The following is a 12,094-nucleotide window of genomic DNA, read 5'->3' on the forward strand; positions in this document are numbered from 1 at the left end:
CTTAATCTGTTTAAAAATATTAATGTTTTAGCAGCTCCAGTTTGATAACGGTTATAACACACAGATTCAACTTGTTCAATTAACATTTACATTATAACAACTATGGACACGTAGTTGCTATTATTCAGACTTATTTTGTTCAACAATATTCAAGTTGTAGTAATTGCCGATTGTAGCTATTTACAATTTAAACTTATCATATTTAATAATATTTATGTTGAAATAATTACTATTTCATAGTTATTATAATATATCCGATCTATTCCAGATTTAATGTGTATTATAAAAGACAATAATATGGAATATTGCATTTGATAGTAGTTATTGTATCAGGAGTTGGCGAGGTGTGATGTCTTTTTAAAAGTTTCAGTCCTGTAATGATTCCAAGAAAAAAAAAAAAAAAGCCCTCTTGTAAGTGTTGCCTAAGAAATGAGACGGATTGATTCTTATTACGCGGCACGCGTACTTTACTCCGTACGCATACTGTATTATGAAATTCATAAATTAATTCAGATTGCACAACCACAACACGCAAGATATTAATCAAACTGTCCTCCAATAATCAAGGACCAATTAGAAAAATCTCCAAGCACTAGTAGTCACAGTTCGAGTACAACTTGCAGTTTTCTTCTTGTCCTCTATTCTCCAGTTGAATTTCCACACCACAAGGCTCCTTCGATCGATCTTTTCTGGCGATTGAACGCAACATGAAGGATTTCCCATTAGGCCATTATTCCTGCTCCTGTAATGGCGATGCGTTATCAGTCCTTTACCATCGATCTCTGCATCTTATTGGGAGCGAGCATCGCCGAGGCATAAAATACATGCTCTGAAAAGGATTCACCAACCAACCTTGATTCTCACACACTTTCCCTTTGAAACTGATGTGCTCCACCAAACCTGACAGCTACATGAAGGGCCCGGTTGCTTGGAGAATTAATAGATGTTTAATTAATTTCCAGCTTGCCAACTTGCTCTGGCCTTCATGTATGCTTGTCTACAGAAACCTTAGTTTACTCTTGCATATTTTAATCAAGGAGATAGATTTTGATAATAAATGGGTTGCTTTCTGGTTCTTCTTGTTTCTCGTCTCAACTATTTTGCAGTATCATTCATTCCCGCAGTTGAGCAGTTCACAGTATGTAATTGGTGGAGAAAATGCAGAAACTTTTGTCGTCTACGTAAACAACTCGACTGGTGCACTGGTGCATCTAAAACTCTACGCCAAGTCTCAGTCATGGAGCAGGTGTTGAAGCAAACGTGCAAATGGTCTGTCTTTTTCTTCATTTGTCAATACATTTGGTAGCAGATAACCAAACTCGTCTTGAAATCCTTGTGTGCAATTCAAATGCAACCACTTATTGTGATATGCAGTAGTCAAATTAGTTTGTCTAATTTACTAAGCATAGACTCAGACTGCAATATGGTCAGATTATCAGTTAAATATAAACTGAGCTTAATTGAAGCCAACTGGATGGCATATGCGACATGGACTTGTAGTTGGACGATCGCAAGATTGACTCTCACCTTGCATAAGAGAAGGGAAATTCTGTTTAAACTTATGTTCTCTAACTGGTGCAGCAAAATCAACTTTGTTTTTTTAGTTGTCACTGCTCGATATGTTGTTGATAATTGACTTGAGGCAGACCACAAGTAATTGGCATAAAAAGTATTCCAATGTAATTCACTAGACAATATATAAATGTCCACGTCTAACGATGGACTGCTTTATGGTTTGATGAATTCTGAAGAAAAAGCCAAAGACAGATACAGACTACCTTACTCCAACTTTGAAAGGTGAAATTTCTCCCTCAGAATACTTTTTTTTTTTAAATAAAAATAAAAATAAAAACTGCCGATATAAAATAAGGATGCAATCAAAGTCAATAGCTGAAAGTTTGTGAGAGTGTTAAACGTAGAGGATGATTCTGAACTCAAACAAGGCAGGGAGAAAGAGGGACACATACTACTGCACACAGTTTCTGAACATGACCAAGTGCTATAATTCAACATGCACTCTCATATGTATGAACATCAACCTATTTGTTTGAACAAAAGTTTCTAGATACGATTTCATACAACTTCGGGCATATATGTGTGTATGCTTGTTTGTTTTTTTCCTTTTGCTTGGGGATCAAAGATCATCAGCCTTGCTTCAACAGTCAAACTTATTGATATGTAATTAATCTACACTTAAGTCCACATACACTGCACCAAGAACTCCGGTCCAGTTTTTCTACCTACTCGACGTGCCATTCGTGGATCTCTCTCCTTCCAAATTCTCGGATTCCACATCAGCCACGATGAATTCCTGGTAGTCCAGCAGCCACTCGTAGATTCCCTCGTTGTCGTCCCACGGCATCTGGTCGGCGCCGGCGCCGGTGCTGCCGTAGTTGTCTTCGCTGGTTGTGAGCTGCCATATGTCATCCAGCTGGGGCACCGAAGTGCTGTCTTCCAATAAGGAGCTTAGCAATGCGTCTGTGCTGCCGGAATCAGAGCTGGCCTCGGCCGGGCTTGTGTTGTCAGAGGAAGGGACTTGGCCTTCGTGCTCGTGAGAGTGTGTCTGGTCGTCGGAGCGGGACTCGGCCGTCACGATGGACTGCGAGGGCACAGGGCTCGGTTGCTGTTTGAGGGGCTGATGAGTGACAGGATCAATGCCCATCTTGACTAGTTTCTTCTTGATGTGCGTGTTCCAGAGGTTCTTGATCTCGTTATCTGTTCTTCCCGGTAAACTTGCAGCAATCTTTGACCACCTGCATAGAGGCCGAGAGGTCATTCTCCGACAGATCGATAAACTTATAAAATATTCACCGAGGAGGGGAAAATTTAGTATGGCAACCTATTGCCCAAGCGAGCATGGAGATCGATGACGAGCCTCTCCTCCGCCTCACTGAGCAAGCCTCTCTTGAGGTCCGGCCGCAGGTAATTCGTCCACCGGAGCCTGCAGCTCTTGCCGCACCGGAGCAACCCCGCGAGCGTGGGGACCGCGCGCCAGCAGCAATGGCCATTGGCGAGGATGAAGTTGATGAGCTTCTTGTCCTCCTCTGCCGACCAAGGCCCCTTCTTCACTCCCAGCTTATCACAGCATGGGCGTCTTCCCATCTTTTCTGGCAACCAGGGGAAAGATACGGGACTACCACGCCCTTATATTTAGAGCACCTACCCTCGCCCTTGATATTGCTGTGCGCAAGCATCCCGGTTGAAAAGAACCCGGCAACTGCAATCGAACTGAGCTCTGTTTTCTTTGATCGAGTGTGATGGTGACGGTAGCTGATGTGCAAGGACAGCCAAAACTCCTCCTCCCTTTCATCCTTTGGTCCCATAGTTGTCATCATCTGTGAAGTCAGTGGATGACTGTGTTCTCTAAGCTAACTACCTTATTTGATTTTGTCTCGACAAGTATACTCGTTAATAGAACATTTGTATTTTGTTGTGTCAGCATTGCGCAGGGCCTACGTTTGCTTCTCAAACTCATGATTTAGAGACTGTAGATTCCATTGAGATGAGCACTCTCATCTCATGGTTTGACTGGGTGAGCTCCTCTGTTAGTTCAGATTTTACTTCGCACTATCCAATATGGAAAGAAAGAGGAACCTGATCTCCCCTAAGAAAGAGTCCTTAGCAACAGAATGATACCTCTAACCAAACCAATTTTTTTTTTCACGTACTTCAACCGGACTCCACAAGGACTACCATATCCCTTTCTTAAAGAACGAACTAGCCAACTAATTTCCAAGTATTTGACCTAATTCATGTATGTAATTGACAGACAAACGTACCAACAACCATTGCTTCATGAGGTCAACCCCACAAAAGGAAACAGGGTGGAGATGATGGATGGATGCCCTTGTCTTAAAATGGGAGGAAGGAAAGTTAAGAATATGGCTTCTACATTGACGGGATATAAACCACGTTCTATAAAATAAACAATGTCAGTGCTAAATCAGGAAAGGGGTCCTCGACGTTGACCCTCCGACGCTCGAGTCAGTCATTAGAAGTGTAAAAGAAAACAGAGCAACATTAACGCAAACATAAATAGTAATAACGCGTACCTCCGTCGATGCTTGGACTCCCTTTACATAGAGTCTTGGCGGGCGACGTGCACGTTTCTCGAATGTGTCATATGAAAGGACCTGATAGGAAAGTGTCTCTAACATCATACCTTAACAGGGCATACATATCCCTGACAAGTCAGTAGAAGCTTTCACCGTACGATCTGTCTGTTGACCATGTCTCATATCAGCGACACTATCTACCAAAAGGATATCGAAAGTGATATGGATATGACTCAAGAGTAGAGGGGGAATTTGGAGGGAGAAGGAGGGTATTTTGGTCATTCGACTGTAGCCCCTTTTAGGGCATTGTTCATGCGAAAATGGGCGGGTTGTTTAGTGGCTTGCTCCCGCCGCCACCACTGCCATGGGATGGTCTCTCCTTTTCCTCATGGACGTCGGCCAGTGGAGGTCCGCTTCTTCTCGGCTCTCTTCCACGCCGGTGAGGTCGACACCCTCTCGCCGTCTTCGCCCTGAGTCGGATGCCACCCCATCCGGCGGCCAAGAGCCCCCGCTGCCTCAACCTCTTCCTCTCCACGCTTGCTGCCAAGGCTGCCTCTCCCTCTCCATGTCGCGCCCAAGGCTGCCACTGCCCAAGCACATATGCTGCCTTAGAGATTTTTCATCGCATCCCCTCACCAACGCTGACACCTCCTCTTCTCCCAGCTTACGCGCGCCACCCCTCTCTCACGCTCTCTCACCTTCGCTGTTGATGGGAGCACGCTTTTGACTTTGACCGCCTCCGAGGTTGGATGCCGCTTTCTCCTCACACCGCTTCCGCTCTTGATGCTACACTCCGTCGCCTCATGTATGTCGATGTCGCCTTCACCACATTCGCAAGCGTTGAGCGCCTCTTCTCCGACGTTCCTCTCTTCGTTCAGAGGTCACCTCTCATCGTCGTCGGCCTCCTCACTGCCACCATTGCTTCCAGTGATCACTACCTGCCCTCTAGCATTAAGGGCGCAACTCTTCACTGGTCAGCCCCTTGCTGTCGTTGCGAGGTCGCCGGCTGACCACGTCATTACAAAATCTACCCTGAGCCGTAGTTGGGCCCCATCTGCAGCCATCCCCCATCGTCGTAGACGACCTTCGATCCGCATTGTCGTACACTTTCGACATCGATCTGGTATCCAACCCACGTTGACGAGCGTCTTCGGCACTATTCCGGCCATCGAGCCATTGTTATGTTCTGGCCTTCGAGCCGCAGTTGTATTTCGAACTGTGTGATTTGTGTCTAGCCTTCTTGTTGTTATAGCCTGGCCTGCGTGCCGAGATCCTATTCCGGCCTGCGCATCGATGTCCTATCCCGATCTGTGTGCCAGTGTCATATCTCTGTCTACGTGCCAAAGGCATATCTCGACCTGTGTGTCGAAGTCATATATCGACCTACGTGCCAATATCTTTCTTATTTAGTGCCACCGTGTCCAACTCCGCGTCGTCAGATCCAGCTCTCCAGCCTGCTCATAGTAATCTGCTCTTCTGGGTCACAACAACTCGAGTAGCGTCCCATCCGAGGGCGCCCCTGGGCCAGGGTACGTTCTCCATACTTACTCTACATTCATTTCATTATTATATGTCTTAATATGTTACTTATATACTCGTTGGATCTGCCTCGAGCATCGGGGTACCAGGGACCGGGGCGACCCGGTCACTAGCTGCAGGTAGCGTTGACTAGAGGACTTCTGACGACTTGGTCAACATAGAAGCTCTCAGCATACCCTCCTCTGGGAGGTCGCGATTTGGTTAACATTCCATCCACCTCACCCGACAATCTGTCTGACTCAGATTCTTAACAGGATCAATTTGGTGTCGTATGTGGGAACTTCTCCACCTGTTCTGGAATGTAAAGATGGACGACGTCGGGAGGTTCTCTACCATTATCACAGTCCCGGAGAATCCTAACGAACATACTATCTTCTCCTCTCGCTCCACGGGTATTCGGGAGTCGAGGGATTAAGTTAAAGCTTTAGTTGGTTGACAGGTTAGTTTTTCCATTATATTTTTCCCTGACTCTACTGGTATTCGAGAGTTAAGGGACCGAGACAAACCCTCAGCCGGTTGGCATGGCTCCTCGATCAGGTACGTTACGGTCTCTGCTCTCTTTTTACGGTTATAGGATCTGCAATAGCCCCCTGATAAGAGAGTAAGACCCTAGTTCCTTGATCAAAGACTAGGACTTTTGATCTTTTATCGGCCACTAGGGTCCTAGCTCCCCGATCATACATTAACGACCCAACTTCCCGATCAGGCACTAGAGACACAAACTTCTCGATCAGTGACTCGCAGTACAACTTCCCGATCAGGATATAGGGGTCTCTCTCTTTGATTACAGGCTTGGGGCCTTACTCTCAGATCAGGGACTAGGGGCCTAGCTCCCCGGTCAAGTGTGTTATAAGCTCCGCACCCTTCACCATGGGGTTTTGTATCTGCTTACTGCTATAGGCTCTGCACCCTTCACCATGAGACTCTACATCCTCTTATTGTTATAGGCTCTGCATCCTCTTGCTGCTATAGGCTCTACACCCTTCATCATAGGGCTCTGCATCCTCTTACTACTATAGGTGGTGCACTCTATTACTACTATATGCTATGCATCCTCTGCCTATTTTACATCCTCTTATATCTACAGGCTTTGCTCCCTTCACACACGGTGCTCTGCTTCCTTCTATTGCTATGGACTCTGCTCCCTTATATTAACATGGGTTTCACTCCCTTTGACGGTCAGGGCTCAGATTATTATCTTCTCCCCTTGCTCCACTGGTATTCGGGAGTTGAGGGACCGAGACAGATCCTCAATCGCTCGACACCACTCCGCGATCAGGTATGATAAATGCTCTCCTCCCTCATATTGCTATGGGCTCCGGTTCTATGAACTTCAGGGCTTCACCTCACGCATTCGGGGGCGAGCTATCGCCACTGGTCTTGAGCCAGAGTATCACCACCGGTCTCGAATCGGAGTATTGCTAACGATCTCTCGGTCAGGCTTCCAGACTACTTCCCGATCGGGCTTCCAAACCAATTCTCAGTCGAGCTTCCAGACCAATTCTCGGTCGAGCTTCCAGACCAATTCTCGGTTGAGCTTCCCAATCAATTCCTGGTCAGACCTCCAGATCAATTCCTGGTCAGGTCTCCAGATCAAGTCCTGGTCAGACCTCCAGATCAATTCCTGGTCAGGTCTCTAGATCAAGTCTGGTCAGACCTCCAGATTGATAGATCGAGTAGTTGCGATAGAGGGGGGGGTGAATATCACTTTTTAAAACTCTTCTTTTCGTATATTAAAAATCAAAGTTAAGCAGCGAAAATTAAACAAAGAGACACGTTCTTTTACTTCGTTCGGAGCCTAGCTCGACTCCTACTCGAAGGTCGATGGGCAAATCACTATAACTCTTCTCTCCGAAATCCTCGTAGAGAAGCATATCGTACAAGTACAAATAGAATAAGATAGTAACAATCCTACTATCTTATTGAAATTAAGTGCAATATAAAAAATATACCAACAAATATGTATAGGTTGCAGCTCGATCGGCACTTTCGGACGGAGTAGTTTTGTGGAGTCGAAGACTTGTAGTACAATCCATACACACAGAGAAGACTTGAAGATGATCAGAAAGTTCTATCTGGCCTCTGTCTTCGAGCCTATTTTTATAGATGTACTAGAGGTTCGGTCGACCGATCCTATTTTTCGGTCGACCGAACCCGCTCCCTTCCTTCCTGGCTGAAGTTCGAAGCTGGCTCGATCTTTTGCATTTACTGGTCTTTAATGGTTCAGTCGACCGATCATTCCTTTCAGTCGACCGAACAGCCTCCTTCCCTGTTCATCGTGATTCTGCCGAGATCATCAATTAATGTTGATAAATGTTGATTGAATCAATCGACCGATCCCCTGGTTCGGTCGACCGATCAGCTTATTTCCTTTGTTGCTGATCGATGCTGATGATCTGTACTGTGCTGAGTCACTATGGTTCGGTCGATCGATCTGTCGGTTCGGTCGACCGATCATGCTTTGATCTGACTTGGACTCAGTTCTGATCTGGTCTAATTTCTGTGTTGATTCTGCTTGGTTCGGTCGACCGCGATCCTACTATTCGGTTGACCGATCAGCTCAGATCTGCAAAGCAGTATTAGGCAAAACATCCTGCAAAACAAAAATTAGTGCAGTAATAGTATAATGCAAGAATAATAATAAGAGACAGTAGAACTGTCTTGATCTCAACTTGGAAACCTTCCCGATTTCTTTAGTTGGATCAGCGACCTAAGGTTGTTCCCTTCGGGAACCCGACCTCACTGTCGATCCTCCAGTTTATTTACCTCAACCTACCTGTCAAACTTAGATCCTCCAGATCTAGTTTGGACTTTTCAGTCAGCCTTGATCGGCTCCCCAAGACTTTTCCTTTGATCTTTGGTCCTCCAGACCTCTCGATCACATCGCCAAGTATCTGGTCCCCTCGACTCATTTGGATTTGCACCTAGGTTCCACGATCTGCTAAGATTTCTCTTGCCTAGCTTCCAACTAGATCTTTCCCGGTTGAGTAAACATCCTGCACACTCAGTCAACTTGTTAGATCACAACAAGACTTAACTTGAACCTTTGACAACATCAAAACTTAGGTTTGATTCTGGTGTAACTTGCATCAACAATCTCCTCCTTTTTGATGTTTGGCAACCAAGGTTCAAAGTTAAATTAAAAATATACAAAAAGTAAATAAACAAACAATTTAACTTTTTCCCCCTGAATTAAACAACTCCCACTGAATTCACTATCTCTCCCCCTTTGACACACATCAAAAATAGGGGCAGACCCAAAAACCAAGTAAGATTTTAATCATAACGTTTTCTAAATATAAATGATTAAAGTATGAAAATATTTATCAAAGAATTTAAACGTAATACTAAGTTTGAATAATATTTTGAAAAACATTATGATCCTGTCTGGAAGCTGAGAAAACAAACCTGCCGGTGTGACGTGTCTGGAAGGTTGACCGCCTCCCCATGACCCGGTTGATGAGCTGTCCTCTACGTTGACCAGATCGTCAGAAGTCCTCCTCCGGTCAACTATACCTGCATCCAGCGACCGGGTCACCCCGGCCTCTGGTACCTCGATGCTCGAGGCGAATCCCACAGATATATGAGTATCCAGATAATAATAGAAGAGTGCAACAAATGCAAGAAGAACGAGCAGGATGACGTACCCTGGCCCAGGGGGGCGCCCTCGGATGGATGAGTGAGCTAGTCGTGTCGATAACCAAGTCGCAGTAGTCCGGAATAATACAGCGGCTCACAGGCCGGCACACGGCACGCAGGCCGGATAATACGAATGACTAACGAGCATAATAATGGTACGAACAATGAAATACACCGGCCCGATGGCCGGATCCACATCGGCGGGCTGCCAAGGGCGACTATGGCGGTGGTTTGGAGGTGGTATTCGCCGTGATCGCCGGCACCCACCACGGGAAGTGTAGGCGGCAGTGGCGGAGGTGTCGGAGGTTTCTGGAGACACCGGCGACGGCTATGGCAGTCGTCGGAGGCGGCTGGAGACGCCGGCTGCTGCTGGAGGAGGCGACACTGGAGGGGGAGGCAGCGCTGGAGACGCCGGCGACGACTGTAGCAATCGCCGGAGGCGGCTGGAGACGCCGGCTGCTGCTGGAGGAGACGACACCGGAGGGGGAGGCAGCGCTGGACGCCATACGCGACGGCGGTGATCGGTTCTCCCCCTGGCAGCAGTGAAAACGCCCTCTCCTAGGCGGCGTCGATGGTGTGAGACCGGAGGAAGGGGGTAGAGGAGAGGAGGAGGATAACTCCGGCGGCTTCATCGGTCGCCGACGAAGGGCGTGAGAGGGGCAAACCCCTGCTTCCCCTTGGCTGGCGGCGGGCTCCCTTTTCTCTCACGAACAGAACCCTCCTTCCCTAAGAGCACGAACCGTGCTCTTTTAAGCCCATAAAACCTAAAGGCGAAATGACAAAAAAGCCCTCCTCCTTCTCCTTAATTACTCCCGTGCCATTCCCTATATCCGGATCACATTACTAAAAAAATTTACTGAGTCAATAAAAATTTTGAAAATATCTGAAAATTATATGTTAAAAAGAATAAATTTTGAAAGACATTTTGAAAATTAAAAAAACATTTGAAATTTTATATTTTGAAAAGAATAAATTTTGAAAAATATTTTGAAAAATTATATTTTGAAAAGAATGAATTTTGAAAAATATATTTTGAAAATAATTTGATCACTAAGTAAAAATAATATAAACTTAAAAATCTTGTTTTGAAGCTCCCCCTAAAATTGTCAAATTCCTAAAAGTCCAAGCATGGGTAGGAAAACTAAGGAAAATTTGTCCTTATGATGAAATGTCCAACCTTTGTTCAAGGCTAACTACCACAAGATAGTAGCTGATGACTCAGGTTAGTCAATTTGAGTATTTAGTACTAACTAGGTATTTACTAGCTAGTTAACTCAAATTGATTCATGTATGTTATTTAAAGCCCAGATTTATATCGATGCACTGACATAAGCATCTGAAATCTAGGACTAAGACCTAAGCATCTCACTCATTCTAAGTTATCAAACAAGAGATCCTACTGTGCTTGTGAGATGCTGGCTCCTAAAACTATAGGATCATGCAGTCTACGGTAGATCCTAAGCTACTCCAGAAAATTAAAATATTTTGAAAAGAGATTTGAAAACCAAAAATTTGAAAGGGGATTTTTACAAAACTAATTTTAAAAAAATAAGTAATAATTTTTAAAATGAAAGAAAAACTATTCTATAAAATTTAGCAAAAGACATTACTAACTAGAAATTACTTAAGATTAAATGTAGTCATAATCCAAGTAAACATATACAATAAGTCAAAAACAACAGATCCTAAAAATCACTCATCCTCATCCTCATCATCTCGATAATAGTCAAACACCCTTCGCTGCTCCTTCTCTAAAGGATCAGTACGATCCAGCATCTCTTGACGAAAATCTGCAATTTGTCCCTGAAGAGAGCTGTACTGATCATCCATTTTTGTTTCCAAGGAGTTAAAGCGACTAAAAATATCATATCGCAGAAGGGTAAAGAAGTCACTAGTTGGAGGAGGAGGAGGAGGAGCATATGAACTGCTTTGAGGAAAATAAAAGTAGGGTGTCATGGCAAATCCTGGATCAATATATACTGGAGGAGGTGCAGTAACTGGGACCGGATCATCTTCAGGAATAGGATCATTGACAGTCGGTGGAATGTAGTGTGGATGAGTCCGTTTATACACAAGACCCTCGTCGCTAGTCTTAATCCCAACCAAGGACAATTGCCTAACCCCGACAAGATCAAAATCTGACAACTCAATCAACTCACCCCGATGAACACCCACTCCCAGAGAAGCAAAATAGGCAGTAAGAATATGACACTGGATCATATAAACTTTATTTGAGGTGCTACACCCCGCATAATAGATAATGGACCGAAACACCCAGTAGCCTAAGTCAAACTCTAGTCTATGTCGTAAGGCATACATCATAAAAAGATGGACTGGTCGTAAAACACCCTGATCTCTAGATGACAGTGGATGAATGCAAGAGACAACCATCTTATAAAAAACATTGTCTCTTGGACTAAGTGGTACAGTAGACATCTTCTTAGGACGTGGTCCCTCAAAGAAGTCAGCATACATAATATCAAGAGTAAGATGTGCAAATAGAGCAGGTAATAGATCTGGAATGGAAGCACTGAAAAAGATACGATTAATTGAGGGTCGTATCCGTAAAAATCTGAGAAACATATCCAGATCAAAGAGCATTTCTCTAGTGGCGACCCTAGTCGTATAGTGATGAGGATCAAGTTGACACAAGTTGTGGTAAAATTCTGAACAGAGAATAGGATTGTATGCATGTCTACAAAAGATGATGCTATCAAGTTGATAGTGTTGATTGATCTCTATGGCTTCAGGACAAAAGGTTTGGTAGAATTGGAGATCCAAACAGCGAGTACCTATCACCTTAAATTTTTTATTAGGAAAAGATTGTCTTAACTCTTCAGTAGAAAACCTAGGGTCCTGAA

General features: G+C 44.6%; 1 protein-coding gene across 1 annotated transcript; it reads right to left on the reverse strand.

The window, feature by feature from the left end:
- Positions 1–1,915: 1,915 nt before the first annotated feature.
- On the reverse strand, positions 1,916–3,317 carry LOC122014231 (MYB-like transcription factor ODO1). The gene is made up of 2 exons (XM_042570405.1): positions 2,840–3,317; positions 1,916–2,753 (listed from the first exon to the last, which is right to left on the reverse strand). Exons 1-2 carry the CDS (start codon positions 3,100–3,102, stop codon positions 2,237–2,239), a joined length of 780 nt encoding a protein of 259 aa, XP_042426339.1. The 5' UTR covers positions 3,103–3,317; the 3' UTR covers positions 1,916–2,236.
- Between the last annotated feature and the right edge of the window lie 8,777 nt (positions 3,318–12,094).

The sequence above is a fragment of the Zingiber officinale genome, chromosome 8B (assembly GCF_018446385.1).
Source record: "Zingiber officinale cultivar Zhangliang chromosome 8B, Zo_v1.1, whole genome shotgun sequence".
Taxonomy (NCBI): Eukaryota; Viridiplantae; Streptophyta; class Magnoliopsida; order Zingiberales; family Zingiberaceae; genus Zingiber; species Zingiber officinale.